This window comes from Engraulis encrasicolus, chromosome 12 (genome assembly GCF_034702125.1).
Source record: "Engraulis encrasicolus isolate BLACKSEA-1 chromosome 12, IST_EnEncr_1.0, whole genome shotgun sequence".
NCBI classification, from domain to species: Eukaryota; Metazoa; Chordata; class Actinopteri; order Clupeiformes; family Engraulidae; genus Engraulis; species Engraulis encrasicolus.
Genome location: NC_085868.1, coordinates 14,260,686 through 14,279,528, shown reverse-complemented (window position 1 = coordinate 14,279,528; position 18,843 = coordinate 14,260,686). Strand labels below are relative to the sequence as shown.

The window sequence follows — 18,843 nt, the reverse complement described above, 5'->3', positions numbered from 1 at the left end:
AAAGTCTGCTTCGAAATGTTTTCGAAAGCCTACAGCTCACAAAGTGGTTAGGGGTGTTCACTAGCAGTCCCTAACACGTTTCAAGGCAAAATATGGCTTCTGTCATTTTTTATTTGCCATTTTGTGAAAGAAAGTGAAAGTGAAACTTAATTTACAAATTGCTACATAAAACGCACATAAAACACCACAGATGCCATATTTCGCCACAAAAATTGTTAAGGAACACCAGTGAATACTGCTGAACACGTAGTGAGTTGCATATTCTTAAAACCAAATGTTAAAGGTGATTTTAAGAACAGAGTTGCAGGTGCCCATAGACGGCCATTCTAAAGCTGGTTGAGATAAAATCCAAATAAGCCAAATAACAGAGACTGCAGCAAACATGAAATAAACGGTGAGGGGGACTCTAAAACACTCCAGACCACTCAGAAAATGACCTTAATGTTCAAAAAAGTGGAGTTCTCCTTTAAAAGCAAGGAAAAGTTGTGCTTTACATACCGATCGACCGCAATGGCCACCAGTGTGAAAACTGAGGCACACACAGACATTCCTTGGACAAGGCCACTGATTTTACACACCACGTTGTTGAAGGGCCAACCTGCATAATAAACAGAATGTCAACTTCAGATATGGTAATAATTACTATAACATTTGTGCAATAAATGAAGAGTTCAGATGCAAAACCCCCTAACTCCATTTCTGAAGACCTGCACTTCTATATTTTTAGAGAACCCAGTTGTTGGTTTGGTTTACATTCATGTACTTGATAATACATATAAATAGTTATATTACATAAATAAAATACAAAATACACAATTTTGATAGCTTTTTAGTGAATAAAAATGAATTAAGATTATTTTCTGAAAAGGCACTTAGGGGGTTTTGCATCTGAACTCTTCAAATGTGAACCTTAAAAGGTTGAGAAAAATGTACCTCATCTTCATTAGTGTCCTATCCCATGTACAGTGGGATTTCTGTTTTTTTGTTTTGTTTTGTTTTTCTCACTGATGTAGTAGGTCTGGGGTGGGGCACTTCTGTCTCGAGGGCCGTTTACGGCCCTTGAGGCCATCTTATGCGGCCCCCTGGGTCCAGGGAGAGAGGGGTACCAGAATTGAGTGTTTCAAATTAGGCTTTCAAATGACTTTTTTACCAAGCCCCAGCCCAAGCTGTCAGTGGCCCTGAAGCATGGCATAGCTTACTATACAACAATGTTTATGCATCTACGGTAGATAAATGTCAAGCCTCACAGGTTTCTCCTGCAAAATGCATTAATATTAACACATTAACAGATGGGGACATGCAACACTGCCACACACATTCACCCTAGCTGTGGACATACCAGGTGGATTCAGGAAGTAACACAGTGCACAGAATGTGTCAGTACATGATAATTGGACAACACTTCAGAATAAGGGTCACTGAAAAGCATTACAAACACTTTGTAAATAAGGAGCTAATTATGAACAAAATGTTTACAAACGTTAACAAAGCATACACAGCATAGCCACCGCAGTCCTGAACGAGCAAAAGAGATGAAACCACTGGACATAGAAGTGTCTAACAGACAAACAAACAATACAATACAATCCAGCATGTGTTTATATATGAAGTTGTCTCGAAAGCACACACACACACACACACACACACACACACACACACACACACACACACACACACACACACACACACACACACACACACACACACACACACACACACACACATATTCCCACACCGCTCTGGAGGCTGGCATACGGCGCCAATGACAATTCACAAGAGAAAATGCGCACACACACACACACACACACACACACACACACACACACACACACACACACACACACACAGCAATAAAAGTCCTAAAAAAGATCATAACATCAAGACGAGACGACCTAGCCTACTAACACAGGGAAGACATAAAACTCCAAAAAAAATCCAGTAGGAACTGATTTCCACTCCCTTGTGCTGTCCTGGTTGGTTCTCATGACGTGATGGAAATTGGAAACCTTTGGCATTTTACATTGAGGCTTGGGCATAAAGATACCTTTGGCTGGCATTATGAAGTAGCCTACTGTATATTTAAGCACTGGGTGTGAGGCTGGGTTTTTCTGGGAGATGAAGCTTATGTAAACTCTTTCCTGAGCCATCCCAAGAATTCAAACCAGAGAGTGAATTTTTAAAACGGCCATGAATGGAATCCTTCTTTAGTCTTGTAACAAAACAGCAACACCACCCGATACCTGTTCCAACTACCTAACAAGTGGGATGTAGGCACCCTTTTCCTAGACAACTGAGCCGTTTGCACACACACACACACACACACACACACACACACACACACACACACACACACACACACACACACACACACACACACACACACACACACACACACACATTTCTGCATGGGCGTGACCTTGTTATGAACGGGTTTGCGTTGAAACATGGGCGGAGGGCTGGGCTTTTCACAGATGACACAGACTGTACACTCTAAGAAAATTTCCCTGCAAAATAACGGCAGTTACTGGCAATTATATTTACCTGTAATTCTACTGTTATTTCACACCAAAAATCAAATACAGCTCATTGCTGTTTAATGTATCACAGTATATAACATTTTTTCAGCAGCAATTGAACTGTTAAATAACAGTACTCTACAGAAAAATAACAGTACATTTCAGTTAAAAAGTTGAATTGTACTGTGTGAGGACAGGCAAATACTGGGTCATAGTTGTATTCATGAATATGGCCATGGCAACTTCCCACCCCACCCATCATTCTCCATAACTGTGGTACCCTGGCCATGTTACCACCCCACCCTCCCATCGTTCACCATGACTGGAGTGCCTTGAGCATGATACTATGGCGCAATGCTGTATTGAGAAAATGGTTTGCGGTGGTCCTTAGAAAGTGTGGGCATGAATAAAATTTCAGAGTACGCAGTGCTATGTTACAATGATAGTGTGCAAGGTGGGCTTTTTACTGTATCTCTTGATGAGCCAACGATGAATATAGCATTGGTCAGTCTTTAAAAAATTATTTTGCACCAAGTAGCACAGCAAACAAGCAGCACTACAAGCTAGCTCTCAAAGCAATGCCTAATTTGCAGCAGGCACATTATATGCAACAATGCCACAAATGATGCCACATACAGCAAGCTTTCACAAAGAGGAAAGTGTGCAAGCATGTAAGCAAGCTTGTAGGCAAGCTTGTAGGCAAACAAGTGCTATGCTGTGCCATGCAGGCCAGCCAGCAGACAGGCAAGCAACTGAAGTGTTGATAGTCCAGATTTATATACAGGTGCAAGAGTACCATGTGACCAGAGTCATCAGGCCCTTGGCAGGTGACGCCCGTAATTGAATAATGGCATAACAGCCCTACTCAGGTGAGGCCAGGCACTGATTAGCAGATTGGTTTAGATGGGGCTGCTTGTTGCAAGAGTGTTAGTCGTTCTTAAAATGTTTCAGCCATTCACACTTTCATCACTATCAAAATGCATGTGCTACTCACACTTTGCTGCATCAAGCACTTTTTAAGTATTGTAGTTTCCTTAGAAATTGTTTCATCATGCTTGATAGTATCAGATAATCTTTAACCAGTCAGAATGACTTCAGTTCTTCAGGTGGTATTGAAGTTTGATGGTGATCACGGACACGTGGAGGATGAATGGGTTTCAATGGTGCTGCCTAAAATAACTTGTTATTTTCTAGAGATGCACCGGATCCGGTTCCGGTTCCGGATCCGTCAGGATAATAGAGTTTTTCACAGGGTCCGGGTCCGGCAGGATCTTAAGCAGTGGATCCGGTATCCGGCATGTTACCTAAAAATCAGGGTCTGGTGCATGTCTAGCCTAGGCTTTTCAGTCTTTCACAACCCCAATCACTGCATGGAGTGAAATCCCTTTGGAAGCGGCTATTGCAGGCAGTGTGGCAATAAGCCAATGAGTCTAAAAAATAGTTTGCGCCAACGTAATAAAAAGGGCCCACGTGTGCGAGTAGACTATATGTTTCAACCCTTTTGTAGGATCCGGTATCCGGTTCCGGATCCGGCAGGATCTTATTCAGTGGATCTGGTATCCGGCAGGATCCTAAAAATCAGGATCCGGTGCATCTCTAGTTTTTTCCACAACGGCAAATACTGCTATTGTGCAGTACTTACTGTTTATGCTCAATATGTGACTCAAAGTAATATTTTCACAGTAGTTGTCTGTTTTTTCGAAAAACAGTAGAATGCTGTTGCAGAATTGCCGTAAATAAACAGCTATTTGTTACAGTGTACCGTGTGAAAAGGACAACTGAACACCTGAAGCTGCCTCTCATATATCAAGGTCCTGAAGAGCTGAGGTTGATTTTTCTCCAAAGGATATTTATAGAGTAAAACCCTGACATTTACATTTGGTTCAACCATTTACACACACACACACACTTGCATACATGCACCCATACACATGCACAAGCTCAAAGACGCTCACTCTCTATCACACACACAAGCTCAAAGACGCTCACTCTCTATCACACACACACACACACACACACACACACACACACACACACACACACACACACACACACACACACACACACACACACACGCACACACACACACACTAGCTGAAATGTTGTCAACATATCCCACTGATTGGAGCTCTGCTTTTCAGCTGTTACATATCACGAGTGGAGTACGGCTTCACTAGTGGGGCCAGCAATCAGCCAATAGTTGCAGGAGCCAAACACTTTAGTGCACAGGCAAGCCAAGCCAAGCCAAACAGCCAGCCTTTGGCAGGGTTAGGGGATGCGGACGGTCTTAACACCTCCTCCAACCTAATGTGAACTGAATTGCATGGCCGGGGAGAAAACAACCGCTATCTGATCTACAGTACATACGTAATCATGCAAATTCTATAGTCTCCCTGGAGATGAAATATAGTATGGGACCAGATCTGGCAAAGTGGATTTTGCATGATTACATGGGGTTGTTACATAGTGAAAATACAATGCCAATGGCCCACTTTTAACTAACCTGACTCTCGCTAGATGAATGGGTTCTGTCTTGCCCCATCATTCATCTGGAACTAGGTCAGATGCTTAGGTCTGGAAAGGTGTGGGTTTTATCAACAACAACAAAAAAACGGATCAGTTAAAGGGACACTGTGTGAGATTTTTAATTGTTTATTTCCAGAATTCATGCTGCCCATTCACTAATGTTACCTTTTTCATGAATACTTACCACCACCATCAAATTCTAAGTATTCATTATGACTGGAAAAATTGCACTTTTCATACATGAAAAGGGGGATCTTCTCCATGGTCCGCCATTTTGAATTTCCCAAAATAGCCATTTTTAGCTGCAAAAAGGACTGTACGTGGACCATACTAGAAAATATTTGTTTGTTACTTAGTAATAAACTTAATAACTTAGTACTTTCATGTAAAGATCAACTTTGGCAATAGGGAGCATAGTTTCAATGAGCAGCATAGTTGCAGTACCTTTTTTGAACATTTCCTGCACAGTGTCCCTTTAAGTTAAGAACACTTAAACTTAATAAACATATTCTGGGCCCAGGTTCAGAAGGGGTTCAGACTTGGTTCCCCATTATATTGTAAGCATAGAGAGGTGAGGCCCTTGAAGATGATTTTGTCCTGGGCTCGGTCAAAGCTGTCAGTGGCCCTGTCTATAGTATTTACGTACTTTGTCCACCAGGGTGGTGGGGATGCAGAATATGCCCACCTGTTGAGGATGAAGAGGTTGGTAGCACAATGGTGCACACTAGCCCATTGTATGTCTCCGGTGTTCTGTTGAGAAGGGCTGCTTCGTTAAGAAGGGCTACCATACACTTACAGGTAGAGACGGGAGCCGGATCTCAGTGGCTCGTTCCTTTCAAAGAGCCGTTCAAAAAACTGGCTCTTTTGGCTCTTTTTTAATTATTTATTCAGTGTTTAGAGTGTAATATTTTGACTCCACCTCAAGGTGATTTTGTTCAAACAACAACTGATTTTTCTCCTGATTTTAAAGACCGTTTTTGCCACTCTTTAAGGCCAACAATTGTGGTTTTTCCCCAAATTGAATTACTCTGGTCGAGGTCACGTGCTTAAAATGAATGAAAAATGAACGAAATAACAGTCGAGTGGCTCCCCCAGCTGTGATCCGGTTCCCATCGTTCACTTCAGGGAGCCGTTCAAAAGAACCGGCTCGTTCGTGAACGACACACTTCTACTTACAGGGCTCTACATTAACTTTTTTTCCATCACCAGCCAAAATGGCAAGTAGATGTTAATCTTTCTAGCCAAACACACACTGACCAATGGATCAAAGTGGCTAGAAAGTTTTATTTCCTATCAGCCAAACTGAAGCTGATTTGGCCAGTTAGTGGGTGTTAATTTAGAGCCCTGGTAGGCTGTAGGCCTAAGCATAGCCCAAACCCTAACCCTAACCGCTAGGGGTGCTGCTATAATGCTTGCAATGGCTTGGTGGCTCGGCTGCTCGAAAAGTAACTCATATTGACACAACAAACAGTGGGACCTTTGGGTGACCGCGATTTCCTCGGATTACTGTTGTTCCTGGACCGACATCGCAAAGTTGGCCCTGGATCAACATCTGGTTTATCTTACGTATGTAGGCCTAGTCTATGTCTGATTCCAAAAATTAGCGGCATGCTAAGTGCCGTCACAGTGGCTTCTACGATGTGGAACTGTGCCTAAACCAAAACTAATTCCTAAACATAACCTGTCAGTAAAAATGTGTGCACACCTAACAATATGCCAAACTATGCCTTTACCGAAACATATTCCTAAACTTAACCTGTCAGTGAATAATGTATTTTGTGACAGCATGCCACTTCTGCATGTAACTGATCTTAACCCATAGCCTACTGCAGAAGACACTACTGGCGCGAAATCTGACATAGATGACCACTCAAACCAGATGTTGATCCTTTGCGATGTCGTTCCAGGAACAAAAGTAACCCAAGGAAATCGCAGTCACCGGGACCTTTGCCAGTTGACACATTAAGATTTACATTTATCTGTGGCCTTGGCCATGGCGGAAATGGCTAAGGCACTTGACTGTACTATCATGCCTGCCACCCGGGTTCGATTCCGGCCCGAGGTCATTTGTCATTGTGTCACAGGAATATGAGTGGGTCCAGGCCAATGAAACAGCTCACACTCATATGCAACTCAATATGTGCTGGCACATTTGAACTACCTTATATTAAATGAAATGTAACTATGAGTATGATGTCCATGCACTCACATTTTTTAAAAATAAATATTGAGTTCAGCCCACAAATTTGGTCCAGATTTTGATTTTGGCCCTCAGTCAATTTGAGTTTGACACCCCTGTCCTAGGGGACCTTCTGCTATACTTCAACAACCTTTTCCAACTTGGGACCCCCTTAACATTTTCACAAATGCTCGGGACCCACTTCTAACCGAATAACCAATAAAGCTCAAAGAAATCGACAGCAACACACACAAAAAATAGGACTTTTGATATTTAAAAAAATATTTCGAGGCCGACTTGGAATGCATTTAGGGCCCACCAATGGGCCCTGGCCCACAGTTTGAGAATGGCTGCTATACATACTGTACCTGTGATGAGATTGTCGAGCAGGGTGGTGGGGATGCAGAATATTCCCACCAGCAGGTCGCTGATGGCCAGGTTGAGGATGAAGAGGTTGGTGACGGTGCGCATGTGGTGGTTCCGCAGCACGATGATGCACACCAGCCCGTTTCCCACCATGCACAGCAGGAAGATGAGCAGGTAGGCCAGCGTGTACACGGCCGCCACCGCCAGCGAGTGCTGGTAGTACGGAGACAGGGTGACGTTCGTCACCATCGGACTCGAGTCGCTGCCATTGCCATTGTCTCCATCACCGCCGCTGCCACTGTCACAGCAGGTCCAGTTGAGGGCAGTAGAGAGCTCATATCCTCCGGTTGTTGACACCTGCCATTCTCTCTCCATCACTGGGGTCTGTGTTCTATACTGCCCTACAAAACAAGAACGCAGTAACTCTGAAAACTGCAAACTGAGAAAAAAGGCTTCAAAGTTTCCTATATCGCGTGACAACTGTGTTGTCGGTAAAGTGGTGGTGACACTTCCTGGTAATGCTTTTTTAGGATAGAAATTAAATGCACACAAAAAACCCCAGAAAAAAACAACATTTATGTGTCTTTTTGCCACAAAAAAAAACAGAGTTACTGGGTTCTTGGCTGGTATTACTGCCACAAAATGGAGTTACTGCAGGAGTTACTGCGTTCTTGGCTAGTATTACTGTCTACTCCCAAACCAATTCCCATTGGAAAGTGCAGCAGTAACTCAACAACACCGCAGTAACTTTTTTGGGGTCATTTTTGCACTTTCAAAATGATTTTTCTCAAAAACGGGACGGTGTTGGACCACCATTTTTTGACACAAGACAAATTGGGTAGTTTAAAGCCCATTTCCGATATAATTTTTTTCCCCGACTATTTTGAGTTACTGCGTTCTTGTTTTGCACGGCAGTATAGGCGCAATGGGTTTTGCGTTCTATATAGGGGCTTGAGTAAACAGAGAGGGAAACGGAGAATGTGGAAAGGTTAGTGCAGAGAGAGAGGAAGCACACGTGAGGGACAGAGCAAGTGAAAGTAGGATTGACAGATGGGAATGAGAGAGAGAGAAGAAGAAGAAGAAGAAGAAGAGAAGCATTAGAGATCCACAGAAGACAAGAGCCTCAGAGACAAGCTGCTAATCAAGGCAAATAGGCTCTGATTGTCTGAGTTTGTGATGGCTCTATTGAGGCTGCCAATCGGGTGTGTGTAGGCTAGTTAATGAGGATCTGATAGTAGGCTGGAAGGCATGTGAATCAAGCTGACTGACACACATAGACAAAGATGGCATCCACGAAATAGTGCTTAAGTATTCATCAAGTCAGCCACCCTTTCAAGCAACATTTTTCAAGTGTTACCATCAATTCCTTGAAGTGTTGAGAAAAATCTGTCAGGAAAAATGAAGAGCTTCCTTGCTGTGTGATCTATTACGTAACAGTATTAAGTGAATACCGGCTACCATTTTGGATGGCCGGTGTCTTTTCTTTTTTTTGAGAGAGATCTGTGTCATTATAAATAAGCCTCATAACCACATTGAATCTAATTGTAGTTCCAACTTCCTAGTTAAAATTCCACAAGACTACACATCAGATGACATTAGATGGCCTGGCTAAAACAGTTAGCGACCCGGCATACCATATGGTGCAATCAGACCCTCTCCCTTTTCTAATAGTCTCTATCTCTGCACAGCATGGAGAAAACAAAAGGAGAAGAAACGTGTTTCAGATTGATTATTGCTGATTGCGATAGATCCAGGTAGCCTGTCGGTATGACTTTAAATAAAGAGTCAGCACAACCTTGGTTGGGAAAAGACTCAGACTTGATTGTCAAGACACGATTTGACAAAACACATTCAAACATTCACTGTGAGAAAGAGCATTTTCTTCAATACTGCATGTAGCACCTTGAAATGTCGTATGTATTACACTGTCTGTGTATTATTGCAGATGAAGGCCTTGCCTCCCCATATTTTACTTTGTCCATAAAATAGGGGTTTCCACAAACTTACAAGCTTACAACTACACTGCTCATTTGAAACTGTGCAGTCTACTCCCACATGTGATCTTTCCTGAATATGTACTAAATAATGAACTATTACTTACTTTGGTATTACCAAAGTACAATTCAAATTCAAAATGGCGGACAATGGTGAAGATCCCCTTTTTCTTGTATGCAAAGTGCAAATTGACTATTGCGTGTGCTCTCTTGTGTGACTAGTACTCTGTGTGCAGTGAACGTGTTACTTCTGGTTGCTGTGTAACGCATTTTCATGGTTTACTGTGCAATTGCATGCTGGTTGAGTTAAAACACTATAGCCCACTGTCCGTTTTATATAGATGTGTACAGGATCCAAGATCCGGTTCCGGATCCGGCAGGATAACAGGATTTTTCAGACTATCCGGATCCTGCAGGATCTTAAGCAGTGGATCCGGTATTTGGCAGTTACCTAAATATCAGGATCTGGGGCATCTTTTTACATAGCCTAGGCTTTCACAACCCCAATCGCTGCATGGAGTGAAAGCCCTTCAGAAGCGGCCATTGAAGGTAGTGTGGCTGTAAGCCAATGAGTCTTAAAAATAGTTTGCGCCAACGTAATAAAAAGGGCCCACGTGTGCGAGTTGGCTATGTGTTTCAACCCTTTCGTAGGATCCAGTATCCAGTTCCGGATCCGGCAGGATCTTAACCCCTTAAGACACGGCATTATAAATTAGCTGTTACCAGAATAGCAATGACCAAGTCGTAATGTATTATTAAAGGCCCTGTGCACTGTCATAGTAGTGTAGTACTATAGTAGTTAACTTTCAATGTCTATTACAGTGTGCCACAGGAGGTACGGCGTGCATTAAGGGGCTACGCAGTGGATCCGGTATCCGACAGGATCCTAAAAATCAGGATCCGGTGCATCTCTAGTTTTATAGGTAATTGACTATCAGATATCTGGAGCTGTACCAGCAGACACTGCTTGTCCCTATACTTGCAGTAGAAGTAAACATTTGAAAAGGGGTCCTCAGTAATGAAGATGACCTTGTACATGCCTGAATGTATTGTCTTTTGAAAGTATCTGACAGTGGTGACGAATGGAGTTTTTTATTTTGAAATGATGATGTTCGTCCCTAGGACAGCTGGTTTTACAGGGATGAGAAATAATACAATTTAAACTTTCAAACAACTGTACATTTGTGTGTCAGGCCCATTGATCATTCATAATTGATTTTCAACAAAATTAGCAGTTGTGGGACATGTTTTTGCCAAACTTTCAAGAATCAATAATGTTTTACCTGTACCATTACAATGTATTCGTAACAGATATGCACATCATCAAGAAAAAAAAGGAAGAACGAGTTTGCAGGTTTAAAGGCCAGGGACGTGCTGTACCAAATTAAATATCTGTCTTTACTCTTTACATTCACCAAAGATAATGATAATACTTGTAGATTACTTGAAATCTGACCATCACCCATAAGACAGTAAGATAAAGCTACAAACCAAAATGCAAGAAACCCTGGAAACCACATGGCTGGAGCTGGAGCTCCTTAACGCACACCGAAAAAACACTGCAATTGTCACTGAAAAAAAAAAACGTAACTACCATTTACGGCCTTTAGTAACATTATGTTTTCACAACACTGTAGAGATCAGCCTGCATTTGTGTACACAGATGTTTTCTTTTCTTCTTCTTACAACTCAGCTGACGGGTGCCTTGGAGATGACCCATGGGCCCCTGATTTAAAAAAAAAATCTATAAAACTCCCACATACTAGCCATTTCCCATTAAGTTTAGCCTTTACCAAAACATTGAAATGCTACCTTTGTGATCTCATCTGTCTGTGTTTTTTTGTTTTTTGCTTTTGTTTTTTTGTTGGGTTTTTTTTTTTTTGGGGGGGGGGGGATTTATTTGGACAGGACAGTGAAGATTAGGACAGGAAATGAGGGGGAGAGAGAGCTGGGGTTGGATTGGGAAATTACCTCAGGTCAGGAATCGAACCCGGGTCCCCGGCGTAACAGTGCAGTGCCCTACCATTTGAAGCACGGCAGGGCCCTGTCCGTGGTTTCTTAATAAGAGGAACCATTATGGGTGAATTAGTAACAATACAATAGCTCTGTCAGCCTTAAAGATGCCTGAGTGAGCACACTCACATGTAGATTTAATGGTGGTGTTGTTATAGTGACAAACACCCATGAGAGGTCACAGGTGGGTCATTATTAGTACTAGTAGTTGCAGGCGCTGTGTTTGTCTGTCAGAGAAAGGCATTCAGCACCATGGAGAGCGGTCAACACAACTCCACCACTACAGCAAACGGCTGCATTACTTTCAGCACCAAGGACAGTAACAAAATACGTTGTCGGTCTATGACAGTGAAGTGAAAGTCCAATTGGGAAACTCCAACTTCCATTGTCATTGTGACACAGCAATCCACAGCACACAAGTGAACACTGCGCACTGCACACAACGAAATGGCATTTATGCCTCACCCCTGCAAGGAGGCAGTCCCCAATGGCGCCCAAAAGGGAGCAACCTATGTGAAGTATGCCACAGCTGCCACTCCCATTTCTCGTATATTAGACCCATCTCCCAGACAACTCCCCAGTATGCTCCTAGTACAGTCTATGGGATTCTCCAATGCTGTATGAGCCCATCACAATGCTTGAGTAGGCTTTTACAGCTCTTTGTAATGTTAGAGCAAATGTGAAAACAAAAACTATCAGTGATGCAATCAGTAGTGTTTCATTCAACTCTTGTTAATGCAATAGGGGCTTGCTCTTCAGTAGCCTGTTTCTCACAGACGGTACGTGTGTGTAGCTTCGGAGCCCCCTGGTAGAGCCGAGCTACACACACTACCGTCTAGTAGCGCTGCCATTAACATGCTCTTCTCGAGTAGAAAATAAACAGAGCATTTATTGCTTAAATATCAATGGCATCTTGCATTGATGAGTCACAGGAGAGATCATATACTATATTCACTCTTTAGAGATTGACATAAAATGTTTTTTGAGGAATTTGTTGGTGGTGACTCGCAATAAATGCACCACTTATTTTCTGACTCGAGAAGACCATGTTAACGGCAGTGCTACCAGACAGTAGTTTGTGTACACACAGGCACCGTCGGTGAGAACCAGGCTAGCTTTTCAGTGGCTTTTAAGCTCAATTTATGCTGCCTGATTGACTGTTATGTAAAATCATTATTTTCCCCTATAGCAGTGGTTCCCAACCTATGGGTCGGGACCCACCTTATGGGTCGCCAAAGATCCACAGGGGGTCGCGGAGCCCTCTTGATTTTAAGGGGTTTCATTTTAAATATATATAGCCCATGTTGAATAAAAGACAAAGCATTTAACTAATAAATGCATAGAAGCAACAAATTGTAAGTGCTACATTAAACATTTACTCTATATTTGACCAAAGACGAATTGAGGAATAAAATAACTAAAATTAGTTTTCGCAGGAAACGGAGGGCATCTTGTGACTCCTTCTCGTACGGGCGCTCGCGTGGCTGGGTCACCAAAGCTTACAATAGTAAAAACATGGGTCCCTTAAGAAAAAGGTTGGGAACCACTGCCCTATAGCATGAATTGATATACATAATTCCTTCCTCCTTCCTCTTTTGAGAGGGGCTACTAAACTAATGCTTGAGCTGGCCTAGCCCCAGGGCAGACTCTTGACATGATGTTTAGTTTAGTTTAGTTCAGTTTGTGTGTGTGTGTGTGTGTGTGTGTGTGTGTGTGTGTGTGTGTGTGTGTGTGTGTGTGTGTGTGTGTGTGTGTGTGTGTGTGTGTGTGTGTGTGTGTGTGTGTACTCTTTATTAAAAAAAAAAAAACCTAACTGCAACTGCACTTGTTGTTCTGTATATTTCCTGTGCACTTTGTAGTTGCTTGTGATGTTGGCTTGATTATGTCCTCTTTTGAAAGTCGCTTTGGTTATAAAGCGTCTGCCAAATGCAATGCAATAATAATGTAATGTAATAACATAATTGTATATGGTATCAATACCAGGGGTTAATTCATTTGATTAGCACACTTCACAAAACTCAAGCACCCCAGAAGGCAGATCCTCAGTGTTTCACGTGTTTCGCCATTTTGTGCGATGTAAAACTAGCCTAGCATTGTGATGTCTTGAAAAACTTTGACTTGCTTTTCTCTAATTTCTCTGTTTCACTTCTCTGCACACTTGCAATTCATGTGTATGTCCAGACAGCTCTGCATCAACCAAGGCAGTCCTGAGTTTAATGGGAAGGTACAGGGCCGGTGACAGCTTTCGCCAGACCCAAGACAAAGTCATCTGAGAGGCCCCCCCAAAACATAGGCTATAAGTTAATGGAACCCCAATGTTGGGCCCCCCTCTATCTCTGGGCCTGGGACAACATGCCAATGTTTCCCCGTGGGTCCTCCGCTGCTTGGAGAAAGCAATAGGCCAACAACAACACGCCTGAAGAAACCTCAAGAGCTGCACACGGATAAAGGCATGAGTGGCTGCTGACATCATACTGCTGCTGCTCTGCTCTCAGCAGCCCTACACTGCACGGTGAGCCTCTGAATAGGTCATACCATAGGGATAAAAGAAAGAAATAAAGAAAGAAAGACAGAAAGAAAGAAAGACATAAAGAAAGAAAAAGAAAAAGAAAAGCTGGACTGCACAATGACAGACCCACCCCCGCTTACAGAAAAATGACACAGAGGGAATGAAAAGGCATACGTATAAATCCCCCCCAATATGATATTACAAATACTTGTATGACGTTTCTGCTCCCTACAGCAGTGATTTTCAACCTATGGGCCGGGGCCCACTGGTGGGCCCTGAAGGTATACCAGTGGGCCTTGAAATACTATTCTAAAAATTATAACCACATTTTGGTGTGTGTTGCTGCTGATTTATGTGAGTTTTATTCGCAATCGGGTCAGAGGTGGGCCCCGAACATTTGTGAAAATTTCGAGTGGGCCCCAAGTTGGAAAAGGTTGGGAACCCCTGCTCTACAGTATGTGGCACATCAGTACAGATCACATGCACGGTTGTCACCGGCAACAGCCTTAAACTTGGATTTGAAACGTACATAATAGGGCTGTAACGATACACTCAACTCACGATTCGGTTGGTATTACGATTTTTTACCTACGGTTCGATACACCCCACGATTTCTGAAATGTATCTCATTTGAAACTTGGAAGCACTATCGCATCGAATCATACGGTTGTTTTCTGGACTGAAGGATAACAAAACTTGGAAAGGGCGTATCACGATACTTCTTCCTTACATCACGATACAGTATCGTGACTCCGAGTATCTTTGACTCCGAGCAATTTCTCGGTTCAACCCAATATCGTTACAGCCCCAGTACATATTGAATCCAACTGATACGTCCACTTCAACTGAAGTATGGAGCATCAGGTATGGGCCAAGCTCATGAATAATGTATAGATCTATATTCAATTCATAGAGTGGGTATTAAAGTCCTGTTATCATCCACATAAAGACGGGTCTCTGAGAAGAATAAAAAATCAATTTGAATTCATGGATCTCCCTACCTCCCTGTCTATCTGTCTGTCTGTCTGTCTGTCTGTCTGTCTGTGTATCTCCCTGCAAAAACATTTCACGTTTTGGACATAGAGCATACACATAGCAAAAAGCTTTGCAGATGCACTGTATTTTCCAAATGGCTGAATGTCTTCTCTAATCATTGTGCTGTCAAGCAATTTTCTTGTCACACAGCAGGCACGACTCTCTGTCATCTTCCATGAGTTCTATTTTTTTTTTAAATGTCTTCAGACACTCAGATTCAAGGTCAAGTTTTTTTCTGATGACATCAAATCAGCCATATCACTTTTTCTACCTTGACTAAAACACAGCCAGGCTGATCAAGGTAATTGAAGGACTGTGCCTTTGTGACGTGATTGAGAGGCCTTCGTGTAGGACAGTGTTTCTCAAACATTTACAGACCGAGGACCACTTTGCCCCCCCCAAAAATGTTCAGAGACCACCTGTCAACTAAATCGACAGTTGATGGGTGGTAGGCCTAATTTGACACTGCTAAATTCGATGCAGATCACTTACTTTTTATTCACATTTACCAGCCTGTCTTATTGCACTGAAAATGAGACTTCAGCTAGTTTAGCTTTGCAATAATGTTATAAATATAGCCTACTGTTCGCTTGTCTTGGAAAAGTAGAAATCCCCTTGCGGACCACCTGAGCTCTGTCGCGGACCGCTAGTGGTCCCAGGACAGACCACACTTTCAGAATCATACTTTCAGAACCACTAACCAGTTTCTAAAAAGTATTCATTATGGCTCGGAAATGTTAACCTTTCATTCAGTTCCAGTGACAGTGCAAAGGCGGAGGAGCCTATGGAAAATCTTTAGGGGATCATATATCTGCCATTTTGAACTTCCAATCAGAGATATCTTTGACTGCAACATTTACTTACCCAGGCTCCACTCTCGCAGTGACTAAACACCTTCGGCTCTGCTGCACTAGCTCAGGAAAACTGCTTGTTCAGGCAGATTTGAGTTCCCTCTGGCAGGGGAACTCCACCCACTTTGTCAGGAACCAAACAATTTTGAGCACTTCCAACGGTCCTAGGTAGAGACGTGTTCGAGGCAGTGATGTGGTTTAAGAAGAGGCGTTCTATTGGGACTAAGAAAATGTTTGGTTTAAACCTTGGCTCAGCCTTTTCTGCCCTCGACCAGTAGCACACCAAGGGAGGTGGGTCAACCATGCCGTTTGAGAGCCATAGTTGTTATGGTCTTGGTCAGACCAAGTCTCCAAGAGATTTGAAAGTCATGGTAATCAGGCTAACTTTTACTGTAGTCTACTTTGTTTCAGACCAGTAGGCTAAATATTTGTTTATTTTATATAAGTTTAAATGATAACGTCTGCCAATTTCAATATGCTATTGTATTGCTCACGCTACCCTTGACTTGTCAGTATGTGATGCTGCATTTTTCCGACTCAGCTCTTTCCGAGATCTGAGCTATTCTAATGGGGGCAGACTTTGTTTACATTAAAAACCTTCTTAACATAGGTCTACTCCAAATATTATCCCATAAGGTATCGCTGTTTACTAGTTGTCTGTTGATGTTGCATAACCTTTTGGATGTCATTGGGAATAAATCAAGATGGGTTTTTTTTTATGTAAACTATGCCTGCCCCCATTACAATGATCAGGATCTTGGAAAAGGCTGAAGAAAAGAAAAAAATATTCTCAGGTGACAAGTCCAGGCAGGGTAGTGTGAGCATTACAACTGCATGTCGAAATTGGCAGAAGTAACCTTTAAGTTTTTTGAAGCCATGCATTTTCAAAATAAACAACTATAATTTGATGACATAAGATACTGGACCTTTAAGGAGAGGGAATGCAAATGCAATCACATGAAGTGCAAACAATAACAACACAACCAAAAAGCTGTCAAAAATCGTAGTCTACTATCAGTGTAACACTGTCCGATTTCTTCCCACACCACCACTAAAAGACAAATGATTTATGCATCACGGTGATGAGGTTACTATAGGCGTCCAAAATGTCGTGCCATTAAACGTTTGGATTGACCATTGTTGCGGACATTCTCTTCAGTTTTCGTCTCGCATTTTAGGTGGAGGAAGTTTGACAATTGCGTGAGATAGCCTACTGCTTGCCTGTTTTTAATTAGCACGACTCTCATAATAATGTATCCATGATGTACCACCATAAGCAGGCTAATTAGAACAAGTGACAGGCTGAGACAAATGGCATGCAAATAGATCCAGTCAATTGGCAAACTTGTTGAAGAACAACACGAACATTGGGCTTAAACAGAAAGAACGCAAGCAGAATTAGATAGGCCTACGTCTATTCCATGGCTTATTAATGTTTTCTTGTTTGCAAACTTGTTTTTGCAATACACTGCCAATTTAACACTTTTAAAAAGAATGACAACTAAGTGAGAAATGGCTTACCTTGGTTGTCCACTTGATGTAAAAGAAAAAATATTGAAACTATCTTTATGTTGAGTGCCAAGATTTTTTTTTTTAAATCAAGTTGTTATACTTTATCTTAGAATAATGTAGCCTAATGATTTTTCCTCCTGTTCCTGTCTCCCACTGCATTGAGGAAGTAGGCTATCTTGTGTCATTCCAGCAGGTTTCGATCCTGCCTGGTCTAGTCACGAACTGAGGGGGCTCGGTCTTGCGACTGAGCGATCAGCCTCAGAACGCTCTGAGCCCTGTCGTGAGCGCGCGACTGTACTCGCGCATGGAGTAGCAGGAATGTCAGGTCCCCGCGCACGGAAAATCGACACGCTGTTCTGGCCCAGCTCTTTAGCCTATTATTTTGTGCACAGTAAAGAAACATTTTGGAAATAATATAAAGTCTACTGGGCAAGCAAACTTGTGAGAGTTGGTGGGAGGTAGATAATTGTTCCCCAGGTGCCACAGGTTTTCAGAAGGAAGATAATTGTTCCACATGTGCCACCGGTTTACAGAAGGAACCACACTGATACACGCGAAAAGAAGCAATGTACAGAACTAGCCATCTCCCATCTGATTCATATTGCACGAAGCCGAGGTTGCTCGACTTGGAGATGTAATGGTCCATTTAATCACTGTTTACCTGAAGATTCCCGCGCAGCTGTTGCTCACAAGGCATGAGAGAGAGAGAGAGAGAGAGAGAGAGAGAGAGAGAGAGAGAGAGAGAGAGAGAGAGAGAGAGAGAGAGAGAGAGAGAGAGACCCAACAGTTCAGAAATATGGACCTGCTCAAACTACACAAACACTAATGTAGGGACGAATCCACTGGCACTGACTGAGCAAGGCAGACGAAAATACCCACTAATTAAAAGTGGATGGGGTGTAATTTCGCAACTGTCAAACCCGTGTAGCCTACTGGACAGAACATATTTATTTTTTTCCTAAATGATACAATCGACACTGTAAAAAAATGACATCTTGACATTGTTCAGTTTACTGGGATGTTTGAGCCCACCCATAAAGTGGTGTTGATGAAAAAAAAGCTGATCTTATAAGATAAAAATAAGATGTTGAGTTGTAATGCATACAAGGATAAAGTCATGCCATCTAGCTCAACTAGCTCAACTAACTCAACTAGCTCCAAAACCTAAAGTTATAAGTTGAAACATAGGCCTATAACTTAAAAAACACTGTGCAGTAAGTTGCCTAGAAAATTGGAGTTCAAGCCAGCTTTTATTTATTTTATTTTTTTACAGTGTTTGCACAAACTCACGAATTAACCTTTTACAAGTCCTGACTCCAATGCTGGTTCTCAAATGGCGCAC

General features: G+C 42.4%; 1 protein-coding gene across 1 annotated transcript in view; it reads right to left on the bottom strand.

Moving 5' to 3' along the window:
* The window catches only part of npffr1l3 (neuropeptide FF receptor 1 like 3), a 29,009-nt gene extending 20,702 nt beyond the window's left edge, over window positions 1-8,307 (bottom strand). Inside the window, exons 1-3 of the mRNA XM_063212778.1 lie at window positions 8,288-8,307; window positions 7,590-7,849; window positions 499-598 (exon numbers count right to left, since the gene is read on the bottom strand). Coding sequence (XP_063068848.1) covers window positions 499-598; window positions 7,590-7,836 — 347 coding nt within the window. The 5' untranslated portion in view covers window positions 7,837-7,849; window positions 8,288-8,307. The remainder of the gene's footprint in view (window positions 1-498; window positions 599-7,589; window positions 7,850-8,287) is intronic.
* Window positions 8,308-18,843: the final 10,536 nt, after the last annotated feature.